At 41.7% G+C, this 18,072-nt stretch overlaps 1 protein-coding gene across 3 annotated transcripts in view; it reads left to right on the top strand.

Moving 5' to 3' along the window:
- Nucleotides 1-18,072, top strand: part of zzef1 (zinc finger, ZZ-type with EF hand domain 1) — a 285,136-nt gene that overhangs the window by 81,121 nt on the left and 185,943 nt on the right. For all 3 annotated transcript variants that reach the window (XM_041196874.1, XM_041196875.1, XM_041196876.1), the window contains exons 15-18: nt 10,706-10,887; nt 11,190-11,323; nt 11,436-11,506; nt 16,931-17,045. In XM_041196874.1, coding sequence (XP_041052808.1) covers nt 10,706-10,887; nt 11,190-11,323; nt 11,436-11,506; nt 16,931-17,045 — 502 coding nt within the window. The remainder of the gene's footprint in view (nt 1-10,705; nt 10,888-11,189; nt 11,324-11,435; nt 11,507-16,930; nt 17,046-18,072) is intronic.

Genomic DNA, 18,072 nt, shown 5'->3' with positions numbered 1-18,072 from the left:
GATGAGGTGCTATTCCTCTAGTTTGTGTTGAGCTTCACTGGGACATTGCAGCAGGCCAAGGACGGACGTGTGGGCTTGAGAGCAGTGTGGTGTGTTGAAATGGCAAACAACAGGGAGGTCTGGGTCATGCTTGCGCACAGACCGAAGGTGTTCCGCAAAGTGGTCACCCAGTCTGTGTTTGGTCTCTCCAATGTAGAGGAAACCGCATTGGGAGCAGCAAATGCAGTAGGCTAAATTGAGGGAAATGCAAGTGAAATGCTGCTTTACTGGAAAGGAGTGTTTGGGCCCTTGGAAGGTGAGGAGAGGAGAAGTAAAGGGGCAGGTGTTGCACCCTATGCAGTTGAATGGGAAGGTGCCTTGGGAGGGGTTTGAGGTGTAGGGGGTGATGGAGGAATGGACCAGGTTGGCCTGGAGGGAATGATCCCTGCAGAATGCTTTTGGGGGGGTGAAGGGAAGATGTGTTTGTGGCGGCATCATGCTGGAGTTGGCGGAAATGGCGGAGGATGATCCTTTGAATGCGGAGGCTGGTGGGGTGATAAGTGAGGATAAGGTGGACCCTATCATGGTTCTGGGAGGGAGAGGAAGGAGTGAGGGCGGATGTGCGGGAGATGCGCTGGACACGGTTGAGGGACCTGTCGACCACTGTGGGTGGAAAACCTCAGTTAAGGAAGAAGGAAAACATGTCAGAGGAACTGTTTTTGAAAGTGGCATCATCGGAACAGATGCGACGGAGGCGAATGAACTGAGAGAATGGGATGGAGTCCTTACAGGAAGTGGGGTGTGAGGAGCTGTAGTCGAGATAGTTGTGGGAGTCAGTAGGCTTGTAATGAATATTGGTGGACAGTCTATCACCAGAAACTGAGACAGAGAGGTCAAGGAAGGGAAGGGAAGTGTCAGTGATGGACCCTGTGAAAATGATGGAGGGGTGGAAATTGGAAGCAAACCTAATAAATTTTTCCAGGTCCAGACAAGAGCATGAAGCAGCACCGAAGCAGTCATTGCTGTACCGGAGAAAGAGTTATGGGAGGGGACCTGAGTAGGACTGGAACAAGGAATGTTCCACGTACCCCATAAAGAGGCAGACATAAGTGGGGCCCATGCGGGTTCCCATAGCCACACCTTTTATTTGGAGGAAGTGAAACGAGTTTAATTCTGTTGGTATTGGGGGAGCTGTGTGTGAGAGCCTTCCTATTTAATAGCCTAGGACTACTGAGACAAAATGTACTTACAACAACCTGGGACTTTACTTCAGTTCATGGCTCAATGCATCCCTGTGTAGTATGGTTTATTCCACAACTACGTCTAATCCAGCACATTTTGAAAACCAAGGCAATGGAACTAAAAGCACTTAAAGCCCTTCTGCTAAAATGTTCTTGTTTCTTTGAGAGTTGGGATATTTTTTAATAAAAGAATTGGTTTGTGCTTCTGATTATTTTAAATATTTTATGTATGGGAATGTTGGTAATCAAGCTTTTGGTAAAATCATTTGTAGAAGTTGAAAGATTTTTTTCAGGAGGAGATAATTAATATTCAACTTAGTATAAAGGAATGGAGTATAGCACAGATTGGATTGAAAACATAATCAAGTAGAATATATAGTCATAAAATTCAGTTGATTTGAAGCCCATTTCACTTGATATGCCACTGTAACATAAGGAATTTACGGGTTAGTGTTCAGTTTATGTCAAGTCCTTTAGGTTGCAAATAGCCATAGAATCATGAAATAATATAGTACAGAAGAAGCCATTCAGCCTATTGAGCCTGAGCTGACTCCTTCGAGTGGTATTAAGTATTTATATTCATCTGCTTTCATCAGTTGCTATACATCCAGATGGTTGATCGACCAGAGGTGGCAGGCAGAATGATGGTAGGTATTTTGATGTGATGTAGTATTACCTATTGCTTGTGCATTCCCAATCTCAGGCTCTGTTGGCAGTGGGGAAAATGAAGGAAGCAGGTACGTTCTGTGCCAGCAGGGAAATAAATTAATGGCTGAATTATCCAGGTTCCTCTCCCATTCCTCCATTTGAGACTGTATAATCACGCTCAACTGCATATTGGGACCTGGTATATGCATAATTTGAGACATAGCATATGGTAGATGTAGCATACTTGGGGCAAGCAGACGAATTTGGACCTATGGTAACTAAATCTTTTTAAACATTGGGTGGAGCGTGGGTTTCTTGGCCACATGTCTGGATTACCAAGGTAGTAGAAGGCAAACTAGAGTGGAGATTTGCGATTGCTTTTGGGGAGGCTTGAAACTATGTTGGCAGGGGATGGGAACCTGAGATGGAGCTCAAATTGGAGGGAAGCAAAACTGGTAACAGGAAGTAGAAAAGTAGTAAGCAAAATTATGAGGCAGACATAGAGGCAAGCATCAAATAAGATCAGAATGTGGAAAAGTTAAGGGTACTCTATCTGAACATAACGTAGTATTCGCAACAAGGTAGATGATTGAAGGTACAAATAGAGGTAAATGGGTATGATTCAATTGCCTTTACAAAAACATAGTTACAGTGTGAGTGAGACTGGGGCTGAATATTCAAGGATATTTGTTATTTAGGAAGGATAAGAAAAAAGGAAAAGGAGGTGGGGTAGCGCTGCTAATAAGGAAAGAGATCTTATATCGAAGGATCAAGATGTAGAATCAGTTTGGGCGGAGCTAAGAGACAGCAAGGGGCAGCAAACATTGGTGAGAGTTGTTTATAGGCCACCAAACTGTAGTGGTAACATTGGGCACAGTATAAATCAGGAAATTAGAGCAGTAGGTGTCATGTGTAATATAGTAATAATGGGTGATTTCAACTTGCATAAAGACTGGGTAAACCTAATGCTGTGGAGGATGAATTCCTGGAATGCATCCAAGTTGAGTTTCTGGAGCAGTACTTTGAAGAACCAACTAGGGATCGAGCTATTTTAGATTTAGTATTATATAATGAGAAAGGGCTAATTAATAACCTTGCTGTAAAGGAGTGTTCAGGAAATAATGATCATAAAACAGAATTTGCATTTCGTTTGCAAGTGAAATGATTCATCCTGAAACTAGGATCTTAAAAATTTGAACAAATGAAACTATGAAGGTATGAGGGGCAAGTTGGCCATTGTGGATTGGGAAAATACACTAAAAAAAAATTGACAGTAGAGAGGTAATAGCTAGTATTTAAAGAAGTATTACATAGTCTACAACAAATATATATTCCTCTAAAACACAAAAATCCAGCAGGAAAGGTGAATCAACTGTGGCTAACAAAAGAAGTTAGAGTCATACAGACTCGAAACATTAACTCTGTCTTCCTTTCCACAGATGCTTTCAGATCTGCTGAGTTTTTCCAGCAATTTTTGTTTTTGTTGTAAAAAAAAAAGTTAAAGATTGCATTAGATGAAAGGAAGTGGTTTATAAGGTTGCCAGAAAAAGTGGTAAGCCCAAGGATTGAGAGCAATTTAGAATCCAGCAAAGAAGATTAAGAAATTGATTAAGAAAGGGAAAAGAAAATATGAATGCAAGCTATCGAGAAACATAAAGGTGGACTGTAAAAACTTCTTTAGGCATGTGAAAAAGAAAGATTAGCAAGGACAAAAGTGGGTCCATTACAGGTGGAGACAGGATAATTTAAAATGAAGAATAAGGAAATGGCGGAGAAATTAAGCAATTACTTTGTAGGTCTGTCTTCATGGGGGAATTTACAGAAAATCTCCCAGAAATACTAGGGAACCGAGGGACTTGTGAAAATGAAGAAGTGAGAGAAATTAGTATTAATAAAGAGCTAATACTCGCAATTAATTGGATTGTATATTGAAAAATCCCCTTGGCCTGATGAGCTACAGAGTGTTGAAGGAGTTGGCTGTAGAGACAGTGTATGCATTGGTGGTTATCTTTCAAAATTCTATAGATTCTGAAAAGGTTCCTGCAGACTGGAAAGTAACAGATGTGACCTCATTATTTAAGAAGGGAGGGAGAGAGAAAACGGAGAACTACAGTCCTGATAGTTTGATGTCAGTAGTAGGGAAAATGTTAGAATCTATTATAAAGGTTGTGATAATTAGACATTTAGAAATCAATGATATATTTGGGCAGTCACAATGGATTTATAAAAGGGAAATCATGTTTGACAAACTTTTTGGATTTTTTGAGGATGTTCCTTGCAGCATAAAAGAGACCCAGTGGATGTGGTGTATTTGTATTTTCAGAAGGTTTTTGAAAAGGTCCCACAAGGTTAGTAAACAAAATTAGAGCACATGAGATTGGGGGCAATATACTGTTATGGATTGAGGATTGGTTAACAGACAGAAAACAGAGTAGGAATAAACGGGTCATTCCCAGGATAGCAGGCTTTACTAGTTGGGTACTAGTGCTGGGACCACATTTGTTCACAATCTATATAAATGAATTGGATGTGGGGACCAAATGTAATTTTTCCAAGTTTGCAGATGGACAAAACTAGGTGGGAATATGAGTTTTGAAGAGGATGCAAGGAGGCTTCAAAGGGATTTGGGCAGGCTAAGTGAATGGGCAAGAGCGTGGCAGCTGGAATATTATGTGAGTAAATGTGAAGTTATCCATTTTGGTAAAAAAAAAACAGGCAAAGTATTTCTTAAATGTTGAGAGGTTGGGAAGTGTTGATGTCCAAAGGGACCTGGGTGTCATTGTTCATGGGTCACCAAAAGCAAGCATGCAGGTGCAGCAAGCAATTAGGAAAACAAATGGCATGTTGGCCTTCATCGCAAGAGGATCTGAGTACAAGAGTAAAGATGTCTTGCTGTAATTGTACAGAGCCTTGTTGAGACCGCACCTTGAGTATTGTATACAATTTTGGTCTCTTTATCTAAGGAAGGAAATACTGGCCGCAGAGAGTACAGCAGAGGTTCACCAGACTAATCCCTGGAGTGGCAAGATTGAGCATGCTCAAGACAGAAATTGATAGGTCTCTAGATACTAATGACATCAAGGGAAATGGGGGTAGCATAGGAAAGCGACGTTGAGATCAGTAACAATCTAACTGAAGGATGGAGCAGGCTCGATGGCCAAATGGCCTACCCCTACTCGTATGTTCTGTTTTCCTATCTGCCTGGCTGTGAATTGTGGGTGCATACTTCATTACTGTGTAGTATAACTTATTGGCACTTAACTGGGATACAGGAAAGAGGGGTGGAGCAACTAAATTTTGATGTACTGCAAATTGTCAAAATAACTGTCAAATGGAAAACAATGAAGATCCATAATTTCACAAAGGATTCACTGTTTGAAGTGATTTCAAAAATATTTTGAGTGGGACCAAAATATATTTCGAAATACAATTCAGCATTCAGTCTACAATTTGGGTTGAATTTGGGTTGAGAGGGAATGAGAAGAGCTAATAAAGGGAATCCAAAAGTCTTCTGTAGGCACATAAATAGAATGGTCAAAGGGTGGTGAAAGGAGGAGTGGCAGGTTAGGGACCAAAAAGGGATTTATGCAAGGAGGTATAAAGTGTGGCTAAGGTACAAATTGACTACTTTGTATCTGTTTTTATCAAGGAAAATGATGTTGCCCACATCATGGTGAAAAAGGAGCACTGTGTGGACCAAGAATTGATAAAGAGGAAGTATTAGATAGGATGGCTGTACTTAAAAGTTGACAAGTCACCAGGACTGGGTGAGATGCATCCGAGAATGTTCAGGGAAGTAAGGGTGGAATTGTGGATCCTGTGGCCATGATCTTCTAATCCTCCTTAGATACAGGAGTGATGTCAGAGGATCGGAAAACTGCAAATATTACACCTTTGTTCAAAAAAAATAATTTTGAGGATAAACCCAGCAACTACAAGCCAAACAGTTTAAACTTGGTGGTGGGAAAGCTTTTAGAAACAATAAATCAGGGCAAAATTAAGAGTCACTTGGCCAAATGTGCATTAACTATGGAAAGCCAGCACAGATTTGTTAAGGGCAAATCATGTTTAACTATTTTGATTGAGTTTTTTGATGAGGTAACAGAGAGGGTTTATGAGGGTAATGCATTTGGTGTGGTGTACATGGACTTCCGAAGCCATTTGATAAAATGCCATATAACAGGCTTGTCAACAAAGTTAAAGCCTGTGCAATAAAAGGGGCAATGGCAACATGCTTATGAAGTTGGTTAAGTGACAGGAAATGGAGAATAGTGGTGAATGTTGTTTTTTAGAATGGAAGAGGGGGTTGGTCTTAGTGTAAAGGGTTAATGGTTATGTTAATAAGGCAATGATGATAATGATGATGTAAGCATGACATCAGGGTCAGATAACCAAGATGCTTCAAGAGAGCAAGACACAGAACAGCCTGTGTCCAGAGAACAGTACTTAGCATGAGGTCGTTGTAAAAAGTGTAAATGTATAGTTTCAAGATAAAACTATATATTAACCATCTTCAAGTCACTCATAGAATAAGTGAAACCTCATCAAAACAATTAGGACCCCTGTTTTTCTTGATCTATATTAATGACTGAGAGTTGGAGTGTAGAGGAGGATGATGATAAACTTCAAGAGGACGTAGGCTGGTGGAGTGGGCAGATGTGGCAGATAAAATTTAATGCTCTGAAGTATGAAGTAGTTCATTTTGTTAGGTAAAACAAGGAGAGCAATTCTAAACTGGGTGCTGGAGCAGTGGACCTCGGGGTAAATGTGCACAAATCATTGAAGGTGGCAGGGCAGGTTGAGAAAGTGGTTAATAAAGGATATGGGATACTGTGCTTTATAAATAGAGGCATAGAGTGCAAAAGCAAGGAAGTTACGATGAACTCGTATAAAAAAACTGGTTTGGACTCAACTGGAGTATTGCGCCCAGTCCTGGGCACCGCACTAGGAAGGATGGAAAGTCACAGAGCAGGTGCAGAAAAGATTCACAGCAATGTTCCAGGGATAAGGAGCTTCAATTACGTAGATAGATTGGAGAAGCTGAGACCATTCTCCTTGGAGAAGAGAAAATGAAGAGATTTTTTAGAGATGCTCAAAATCCTGAGGCGTCTGGACAGAGTGGATGAGAAGAATCTACTGCCGTTGGCGGAAAGGATAAGAACCAGAGGACACCGATGTAAGGTGATTGTCAAAAGAACCAACAACATGAGGAAAATCTTTTTTTGCACAATGAGTGGTTAGGATCTGGAATGGTACTGCCGAGATTGTGGTGGAGATTCAATTGTAGCTTTCAAAAGGGAGTTGGATAATTATCGGAAGAGAGAAAATTTGCAGGGCTATGGGGAAAGGGAGGGGAATTGGGACTGGGACTAGCCGAAATAAAAACAGAAAATACTGGCAAAACTCTACAGGCCTTGTAGCATCTGTAGAGAAAGAAACAGAGTTAACATTTCAAGTCCGTATGACTTTCTTCAGAACCAGGACTAGCTGAGTTGCTTTTGCAGAAAGCCAATGTGGATACAACAAGTGGGAATGGCATCCTTGTGGTATTGTAACCATCCTATAATCCTATGAAAATAAATAGTGCTACTTTTGAATTTCAGTTTCTAAGTCAGCATGACTGACTCTGCCTTTTGCTCTTATTTCAACACCTTGGCTAAACAGTCTTGTCCCAGCTTGAATGTGAGTGGCACCAGCAACACAATGAACCTTGTTGTTCTTGTGAAAAACAAAAATTAACCCAGCAGACCGATTTACACAAACTGCAGAAACCACAGTTAAGTTAGCTTTGCAGCCTTTCAGTTATAGGACTGTTGACTGAATGCCCTCAGCTTCTGGGAAGTTCTGTGCATGAAAATTGGTGTGACAGGTGTGCAAAGCAAATAATGCCCTGTAATTTGATAAATGTTAGCGAGAAGAGCAAACTTTCAGTGGGCCTTAGTTACATAGCTAAACAGGCATCATTGGGTAGGATCAAGATACTGGCCTTGCACTTTCAAAATGTGTATACTTTTAATGAACCTAGTGTGAGTATTACTTCTAACCGTACTATAGCTGTGAAATTGAGTTTGAACAGCTTAAGACTTTTTCCTCTGGAAAAGAGAAGGGGTGACCTGATATAGGTCCCTATGATATGAAGGAGCTTGGTAGGTTAGGTGGCCTAAGCAAAGGGCCATAAATATAAGATAGTTACTAATAAATGAAACAGGGATTCCTGAGTAACCTCTTTACCCAGAGAATGCTCAGATTGTGGAAGTCACTCCCATAAGGAACAGTTGAGGCAAATAGCATAGATTTATTTAAGGGAAAGCTGGATAAATACGCGAGAGAAAGGAATAGAAGGCTATGCTGTTGCGTGGGAGGAGGTTGGGTGGCGCATAAGCACACAGAGACCAGTTTGGTTGAATGCCCTGTTTATTTCACATTCAGCAACGAGAACTTGGATTTATGAGTATTGCCAATTAAAATTAACTCTAATAGTGCGTTTTTTGTTTTAGCATGGTTTGTAAGTTAGTGAACTTACTCATATAGCACTGCCTCCATTTTTGTTTTAGTGTGGTACCTGTGCATGCACCAAGAACCATGCTGTAACTGCACATGCTCAGTCTTTTTGTAAAAAAAATTGCTACTTTGCTCGCTGCTTCTCCCACCTTGCTATTTCTCTCTCCCGACTCTTCACTTCCTTCTATTTGCTGTCCCTCTCGTCGCTTTCCTCTCCCACCCCTCCATAAGGACATATTTAGTCAGATGTGCTAAAGCTTGGTCAAAGAGATAGGTTTTGAGAAGTATCTCAAAGGAGGAAAGTGAGGTAGAGAAGCAGAGAGGTGTAGGGAGGGAAATCCAGAACTTGGGGCCTAGGCAATTGAAGACACCACCACCAATAGTGGAGTAATTATAATTGAGAATGCACATGAGGCCAGAATTAGAAGAGTGCAGGTATCTCGGAGTGTTGTGGGGCTGCAGGAGGTTACGGAGATAGGGAGGGGCAAAGCCATGGAGAAATTTGAAAACAAGGAAATCAAGACATTACTTGACCCAGATCCAATGTAGGCCAGTGAGCAAAGAGGGGATGGGGGGTGGGGTGGAGGGACAGGATTTTTTGCAAGTTAGGACACAGACAGCAGAGTTTTGGATGACCCTCAAGTTTTTGGAGGGTAGAAAGTGGGAGACCAGCTGGAAGTGTGTTAGAATAGTCAAGTCTAGTGGTGACAAAGGACTGAATGAGGGTTTCATTAGCAGATGAGCTGAGGCAGAGGTGAAGTTGAGCAATGATTTTCTGTAAATTAAATCTCTGGTTAGGCCACAAGTAAAGTATTGTATTAGTTCTGGTCACCACGCTTTAGGAAGGGGTTAAAGGTCCTTGAGAGGGTGCAGAAGAGATTTACCAGAATGAATGATTTTAGCTACAAAATTAGGTTGGAGTAGATGGGGTTGTTCTTGGAGCAAAGGAGATTGAGGAAATATTTGATATAGGTGTTGAAGATTATACCAGGCTTGGATAAGTAGACAAAGAAAAGCTGTTCTCGTTAGCTGATTGTACCTGGACTAAGGGACACAGATTTAAGGTGTTGGCGCAAGAGATACAGGGTGGATGTGGGGAAGACCTTTTTTTACGTAATGAGTAATAATGACCTGGAACTTTGTTAATTTATGAAGCTTTTGGAAGCAGAGATGATCAGTGATTGCAAAGGGAAATTGGATGGGCACTTGAGGGAAATAAACTTGCAGGACTATGTGGGTAGAGTGGGGGAATGGGACTAACAGAGCCATCATGGACTTGATAGACTGAAAGATCTCATTCTGTGCTGTTATGACTCAATGGCTCAAATCTTGCGGTCACTGGTGGAGTGGAGGTGCACATCGCTGAATCCGTTTAAAATTTTATGCCTAAATTTCCATAGACTGTGGCAGGAACTTGCTCCCTGGCTGCAGCGTTGATCCATTGTCTATTGGACTCGGGAGGCCTCATAATGTGGTGCAACCCCAGAGAAGTCATGAGCTGAAGACATGTTCTTTGAGGTATAACCTGCAGCTCAGTGGCAGCCTCTGAATTAATGCACCACCTACAGACCTTGGTTAAGTGTTTTTGTTTAATAATTTTCCATCTTCTATTGGATTTAGAGTTTTTTTATTCATCCATGGGATGTGGGCTTCACTGTCTGGGCCAGCATTTATTGCCTGTCGCTAGTGCCTTTGAGAAGGTGGTGGTTAGCTGCCTTCTTGAACTGCTGCGGTCCCAGTTGAAACTCCCTGTTGGCTTCCACTCCCTGGTTCTGCCCCTTTCACCCTCTGCTCCTCTCTCTTCCCCTCCTCAGCTTTTCTCTGACATCAACGGTGTGGTGGACCGGGGTTGAGAGGAGTCAGGGCTTCGGGGCGGGCATGTGGGGTGGAGTGGGGCGTGGAATAGAGCTGGGTATGGGAGTGTTTTTGTACTCCTGTTCGTTTAAGGTATTGATCTCCTGACTAGGCTCTACATCTACCAGGAACAGGCCTAAATAATTAATGCAAACACAGGTGTAACTGCAGGGCAGTCAGGCCAAGTAAGTGGTCTTCCTGGAAGTTGGGTGCTGTTGTGACCCTCAGTAGTGGCTTTTTCAGCATTCATAACTATTGGGACTGTAAGATTTGGGCTACTGACTCTCTGTATGACTCCATCGTGACAAATCTTTCTCCTCTTCCCTGTCCTTACAAAATAGGATTAGAAGGAAAGGAGCTACAATTATGTCCAAACATTAGCTTTCTTGAAAGTGTATCTGTTGGTAAACTTTCAGGCCAGCAATCTTTGCTGAGGAAAGAGTAACATAGGAAATGTAACTATCATTTATTATATCTTGCAGTCGAGAACTCGAGTGCCTTCAAGCACAGACAATTTTGTTACAACTGCTTCAGAATTGCTTGATATTACTGTCTGGATCTCATCAACCTGCAAAGGTGCAGGGAACAACACAACCTAGCACTGAGAGCAAGCACCCTATCGATAGGGAATCAGCTCGGGATCTCTATGCCTACCTTTGTAAAGGTAATGAGTAAGACAGATTTGGTGGTGTTAGTTGTTTTGAGTTTTGTTTATTTCTTAGTTGGCTTTAAAAGAAGTATTTTGGTATGTCTAAGTAGGTGAATGTTAGTGCTGTATTTTCTTCTGTAAATACCTGTTGGGGATGCGAGAATGGATGATTTTCCCTCTGTAGAATGTATTTGTTCACAACATAGTGTTCTGTAGTATATATGGTTGGACATTGATGTCCCAGTATTCAGCATTACTGCGGCTGTAGAGTTGGCCCTAATTTATGCATCGCTGAATATCACCTTTTCTCTGAGTAGTGGTGGATGATGCAGAGTATGACACTGTTTCCGGGACGATGCTAAGGAAGGAAGCTGTAAATACCATTCTTAGTGGAGCAGCCATCTTTTTTCCAGATGTACAGACCCGCCGTGATCAGCTTTTTAAAATGATGGTAAGTTCAGCGTTACACTCAGGCCATGGTTTTTTCCTCATAATTAAAGTGCAACCTACACACTACGTTGTACCCTCCAGGCCTCCCAACTTGTACTCTTTAACTTTTTCAGGAAACAATCACTGAGCCGTCTCAACCTCAGTCTGCTACAATTACGTTCCAGTCCCTGTGTCATTACTTCAGGTGAGTGAGAAGTGCGTAAGGCTTTTTTAAAAAAAAGGAATGGGGACTAGAAATAGAAAATAACTTGTGTTTATTTAGTTTCTTCCATGTCTTCAGGGTGTTCCAAAGTGCTTTAGAACCAATTAAGTACTTTTGGAGTGTAGCCACTGTTGGAATGGAGAGAAACACAGCAAGCAACTTGCACAGACCAAGACCCAAAAACAGGAGATAAAATGGCCGGATCATCTGTTTTCAGTGATGATTAAACATTGCCCAGGACACCAGGAGAACTTTCCTGCTCCTCATTTGGTGCCAGGGGATCTTTTACAGAGCTGGTCTGATTCTCATCTGAACTATGGTCCCTTTAACAATGCAGTGCTACAGTGGAGTGTCAGCCTAGGTTAAATGTTTAAGTCCCTAGAGTGGGGCTAGAACCCAGGAGCTCTGACTTAGAGGCAGAAGTCCTACCCATAAGCCAAGGTTGTCTATGCAAAGTATGTACAGGATGAAAAGTAACAATTCTGTTTTATCTGTTAATAAAGGTATATTAATGGACCTGCAGCTAAGTGGTAACATTTGGCATTTTTGTAAAGTTGCAGCACAGAATGAAATTGATGCCATGAAACAAAACGTGTTTCCATCTGCAGTTCCCAGATGTGTCCAAATTTGAGCTATGTTAATACTATTCCATCTGCCTTGGGAAAGAGTGTGGGTTAGTTTTCCTCCTCAGAAGATTGTTACTTTTTCTTGGAAGATTATTGAAACAATGAAGGCCAGGGTCCACAGTAAACTCAATTGTAATTGTGGGGAAGCTGAGCTCGGGAGATGGATAGGTTGCTGGTAGCTGGAGGAAATTTTATCTATAAGAGGAATTCAAATTCAATAACATTGTGCTAAATCTCAGAATGATATTCAATAAATTACCCCCTGCTTATTTGGCTAACATCTAGCTGTTGCTTTATGCAACACTAACACCATTATACTTAAAGTTGAAATTAAATGTTTGGAAAATTATTCCAAAAGATATCAAATATAAATTATGGGCAGCCTCTCCTGGTCAAAGCTTCTTTGCCAGGCTCTGTCATTCACCACCAGCCCTGTTCAAGCTGCAGAGGTGCCATTCTTTGATCCCCAAATCACACCATGGCCTCTCCCAAACTCCTCTAGCATTCTCTCTTCCTTCAGGATTATTTAAAATCCTTGTCTTTTATTGCCAATCAAAGATGTACCACCTGCTGCTGCACCAAGCAGCTCTTCGTTCTCAGCGAGGTCAATCTTCACCTTAACTCCCCTAGCCCTCTCCTTTAAATTATTCACCATGCTGTCCTTCCTTGATCTCCTCTTTCATATAAACACTTCTACCCATAAAGTCAAAAGAAGTATTCTCAAGTCCACAATCTTTAAGTGCTCTGACTACTTACTCATCTTCCCTCACCATACACACGCCCTGTTACACTCCTACAAAGCCACTATTTCCACCACCTTCCCATCAAACAAAAAAAAACTCTGGACCTTTTTCAGTCTCGTATTCCCAAACTTCCACTTCTGATCCCCACTCATCAAGAGCCCTTGGTTGCTGTCAATTTGTTAGCCACCCTCTCATCTCTCCCCTTCTTTATCTCAAGCAAAATTATCCCAGTTCATTACCACTGCTGCTCTCTACTACCCAGTCAGTTTTGTTTGAGGAACACAAATTTGCACATACCGGATGTACAACTAATTAATCATCTATTGCTAGACCACAGCGTGCACTATTCTGCTTTGCTGTCTTCATCCAATACCCCATCCACTATTTCAGAGTCATTCTCAAAAAAGATTCCTTATTACTGCATTCGGCAGGCCCTTAAACCTCATTAAACCTCTTTTCTGAATTCTGTTCACAAGCACTCCCAGTATCATAAAAGCAAAAAAACTGTGGATGCTGGAAATCCAAAACAAAAACAAAAATAACTGGAAAAACTCAGCAGGTTTGACAGTATCTGCGGACAGGAACACAGTTAATGTTTCGAGTCTGTATGACTCTTCAACAGAACCAAGAAAAAATAGAAAAGAGGTGAAATATAAGCTGGTTTAAGGGGGGGTGACAGGTCGGGACAGGTAGAGCTGGATAGAGGGCCAATGATAGGTGGAGATAACCAAAAGATGTCATAGACAAAAGGACAAAGAGGTGTTGAAGCTGGTGATATTATCTAAGGAATGTGTTAATAAAGGTACAGATAGCCCTAGTGGGGGTGGGGTGGGGAGAAGGGATGGAAATAGGCTAAAAGGTAGAGATAAAGCAATGGATGGAAATACTTTTAAAAATAATGGAATTAGGTAGGAAAATAAAAATCTATATAAATTATTGGAAGAAAAGGGGATCGGAAAGGGGTTGGGAATGAAGGAGAGAGTTCATGATCTAAAATTGCTGAACTCAATATTCAGTCCGGAAGGCTGTAAAGTGCCTAGTCGGAAGATGAAATACTGTTCCTTCAGTTTGTGTTGAGCTTCACTGGAACAATGCAGCAGGCCAAGGACGGACATGTGGGCATGAGAGCAGGGTGGAGTGTTGAAATGGCAAGCGACAGGGAGATCTGGGTCATGCTTGTGGACAGACCGAAGGTGTTCTGCAAAGCGGTCACCCAGTCTGTGTTTGGTCTCTCCAATGTAGAGGAAACCGCATTGGGAGCAACGAATGCAGTAGACTAAATTGAGTGAATGCAAGTGAAATGCTGCTTCACTTGAAAGGAGTGTTTGGGCCCTTGGAAGGTGAGGAGAGGGGAAGTAAAGGGGCAGGTGTTGCACCTTCTGCAGTTGCATGGGAAGGTGCTGTGGGAGGGGGTTGAGGTGTAGAGAGTGATGGAAGAGTGGACCAGGGTGTCCCGGATGGAATGAACCCTGCAGAATGCCGCCAGGGGGGTGAAGGGAAGGTGTGTTTGATAGTGGCATCATGCTGGAGTTGGTGGAAATGGCGGAGGATGATCCTTTGAATGCGGAGGCTGGTGGGGTGATAAATGAGGACAAGGGAGACCCTATCATGGTTCAGGGAGGGAGAGAAAGGTGTGAGGGCGGATGCGCGGGAGATGGGCTGGCCACGGTTGAGGGCCCTGTCAACCACCGTGGATGGAAAACCTCGGTTAGGGATGAAGGAAGACATGTCAGAGGAACTGTTTTTGAAAGTGGCATCATCAGAACAGATGTGATGGAGGCGAAGAAACTGAGAGAATGGGATGGAGTCCTTACAGGAAGCGGGGTGTGAGGAGCTGTAGTCGAGGTAGCTGTGGGAGTCGGTAGGCTTGTAGTGAATATTGGTGGACAGTCTATCACCAGAAATTGAGACAGAAAGGTCAAGGAAGGGAAGTGTCAGAGATGAACTATATGAAAATGATGGAGCGGTGGAAATTGGAAGCAAAATTAATACATTTTTCCAGGTCCAGATGAGAGTGTGAAGTAGCACCAAAGCAATTATTGATGTACTGGAGAAAGAGTTGTGGGAGGGGGCCTGAGTAGGATTGGAACAAGGAATGTTCCACAAACCCCATAAAGAGACAGGCATAACTGGGGCCCATGCGGGTACCCATAGCCACACCTTTTATATGGAGGAAGTGAGAGGAGTTGAAGGAGAAATTGTTCAGTGTGAGAACAAGTTCAGCCAGACGGAGGAGAGTAGTGGTGGATGGGGATTGTTCGGGCCTCTGTTTGAGGAAAAAGCGGAGAGCCCTCAGATCATCACGGTGGGGGATGGAGGTGTAGAGGGATTGGACGTCCATGGTGAAGACGAGGCGGTTGGGCCAGGGAACTGGAAATTGTTGATATGATGTAGGGTGTCAGGAATCACGGATGTAAGTGGGACAAGGGGAGAGAGAATGGAGTCAAGATAGCAAGAAATGAGTTCCGTGGGGTAGGAACAGGCTTCCTGTACTTCCAGTATGATGTATGAGGAAGCCGAGAAGGTGGCATCTATTGAATCTTTCCCTTTCCTCCCTGCACCTCTCCCCCTGAGATTTGAACGTCCCCTAGTCTCCTGCACTCCTGCCACCTCATGCCTGGTCCCCCTTTTAACTGTTTGATGCTGCATTAATTAGCATTGTTGTGTTGCTGATGGGGATTTAGATTGCCATTGCTTAACTGGAGCAGATCTTAAAGATCTGGTGGGGTGAGGTCGTTCAATGTTGAGAATGATGATTTTAAATTTAATGCAATAGAAGTAATTCTCCAAACCTCTTCATCTCTCCATCTCTCCTTTTGTAAAACATCTTCAGTTCTCCAAACGTTCCCCTTCTTGAGTTGGTGTTTTCTCTTTGCTTTGTGATATGCCTTAGGATGTTATTTGCATAAAAACGCACTTATGTAAACAGTGCTGTCATTGCTCAAATAATTTGTTTCAGATTCGAGAATGCAAATTGATCCTCAATATCCTGCTGTCTTTTGGAGCTGTGCCTGCTCAGGCATCATTCTGTTTCACAAACCTATTTCTGTGCAGCACTTTTTAAAAAATATGAAAGCCAGCCAGCTCCTACCGGTTTCCTCGATTTTGGCCATTTAAAGCACATTCCAATCTACAGAGTGATAGAAAATACCCTCCAACTGACCTCAGAAGCTTATAACTGACATCATGTATTTTGCTGTTAATTGGACACATCATTCACACAAGTTCATTTTAGCAGAACCAGCTCTAAGTTACCTGATATAATTATTCCATCCTTACAGAACAGCATATCCTTAAACTTGCCTTGAGCTGTGTCCCCAGGCCTCCCTGACCTAATTAATTTCAAACATATGTTACAAATGCATTTTCATCTATAAGTGTATCAATAAGGAATTTTTCTGGAGCTCTTACACGATGGCTACTGTAAGTTTTCTATTGGCCTGTTTCCAATCCTGAAAATGGAACAATGCCCATTTTGTCCAGTATAATCTTTCTTGGGATTGTTAGCAATAAAACCTTCATGTTCAGTTTATGTTTTAAAAAAAATCCAGAAACCACATTGTGATTTAATGTACTTAAGGGACAGAGTGTTCTGACTGTGATACATTAGAGTTGGTCTGCATTGCTTAACTGTGGTTGCAAAATTCCATTGGCGTTCTTCGTGTTCCAGTTTGTTATTGTTTCCTCCCTCTATGTGGAAAATAATTTCATTAATATTCTGGTGGGATCCATCCTGGAATTTCATTATTTTCTTTTACATAATTTATCAGTAATATTTATCATTAGAAAGATGCTTGGCAGCCTGTATGAGTTAGAAAGTCAGAAGAGACCTTTGACCAAAGGAATAAGAAAGAGCAAAAGCTGAATACCCACTGTGGCCCCCAAATGTATTTTCTTTTCTTTACTCTTTAGGTGCCCTATACAGTATTTTGTGATACCCATTTGTATACTGTATTCATCGATTTAAATTGTTTTTTTCCAGCTCGGACAAGCCCTTCAGTTTTGATTGATGTAAATTGTATCATTTTCTGATATAGCAATCAAGACCCAAGTGGGCTGCTTCAGTTACCACAGAAGGGGGTTCCGGCAGAGTTTGACATTAACCCAGTAATGATGGTCATGGATACTTTGCTGTTAGTAGCAAAACGAGAGGTAAGAGGCTCGTTGTCTGTGCTAGAGTGAGAATGAATGCGTAATTTGCTGGTTTTGTACACTTTGGACTGAATGAAGATTTTTGGGGAAAGACATGAAGCTATATATTATGTTTTAGTCACATTTTTATTAAAAAATGTTAATTGTTTTCCTTATTTTAGATCAGTCCTTAAGGAAACTTATATTTGCCTGTTCATAAAACTTTTATTAGTTAGGTTTAAAAAAATGGAATAGACCAAATAGTACACCTGCCTTTACTTATTTGTGTAATTTATAGTCTTCTATGATCTTTGGTGTCATCTTTTTCCTCCTCCCCACTCTGCCTAAATTAAAAAAAAAGTGATTCTGATAGTTATATCATCCTTAAATAAGTAACTGATACTGAAAGAACCCTTTCCTGATGGGGATGTTATCCTGTAGTTGGTATGTATTCGTGGAATATTCTGTGCCCACTGACCTACATTGGATATCTGCTAGGCAGCACCTTGATTTTAAAATTCTTGTTCATGTTTTCAAATCCCTCGACTTCCCTATCTCTGTAACTCCCTCCAGCTTCAAAACCCTTAGATCTCTGTACTTCTATAATTCTGGCCTGTTTCACACCCCTAATTTTCATTGCTCCACTGTGCCTTCAGCTACCTAGACCTCAGGAGTTTCCTCCCTAAACGTCTCTGTCTCTTTCTCTCTCTCTCTCTCTCTTCCTTTAAGATGCTCCTTGAAACCTAGCCCTTTGACTAAGCTAATTGGTGCATCTCCTAACATCTTGTCTGGCGTTAAATTTAGTTTGATAACACACGTGAACACCTTTGGATGAACTACTATGTTAAAGTACATATAAATGTAAGTTGCCCTGATCATATCTTATGTTCCAGCTGTAAACTTGTATTTTGAGGGGCTAGGTATTGGCTATTAGAATGCAGTGCTTTGCAGTGTCATTTATTGAGAGATCCAGCTCTCTCACTCTGAAGCAGATTTCAGAAAACTCTTGATTTTACATGGATTCACTCTGATTTGGAGCATTCAGTTT

Source organism: Carcharodon carcharias, chromosome 10 (genome assembly GCF_017639515.1).
Source record: "Carcharodon carcharias isolate sCarCar2 chromosome 10, sCarCar2.pri, whole genome shotgun sequence".
Lineage (NCBI taxonomy): Eukaryota > Metazoa > Chordata > Chondrichthyes > Lamniformes > Lamnidae > Carcharodon > Carcharodon carcharias.
The sequence above is the reverse complement of the archived record's forward strand: the minus strand, read 5'-3'. Positions and strand labels throughout refer to the sequence as shown.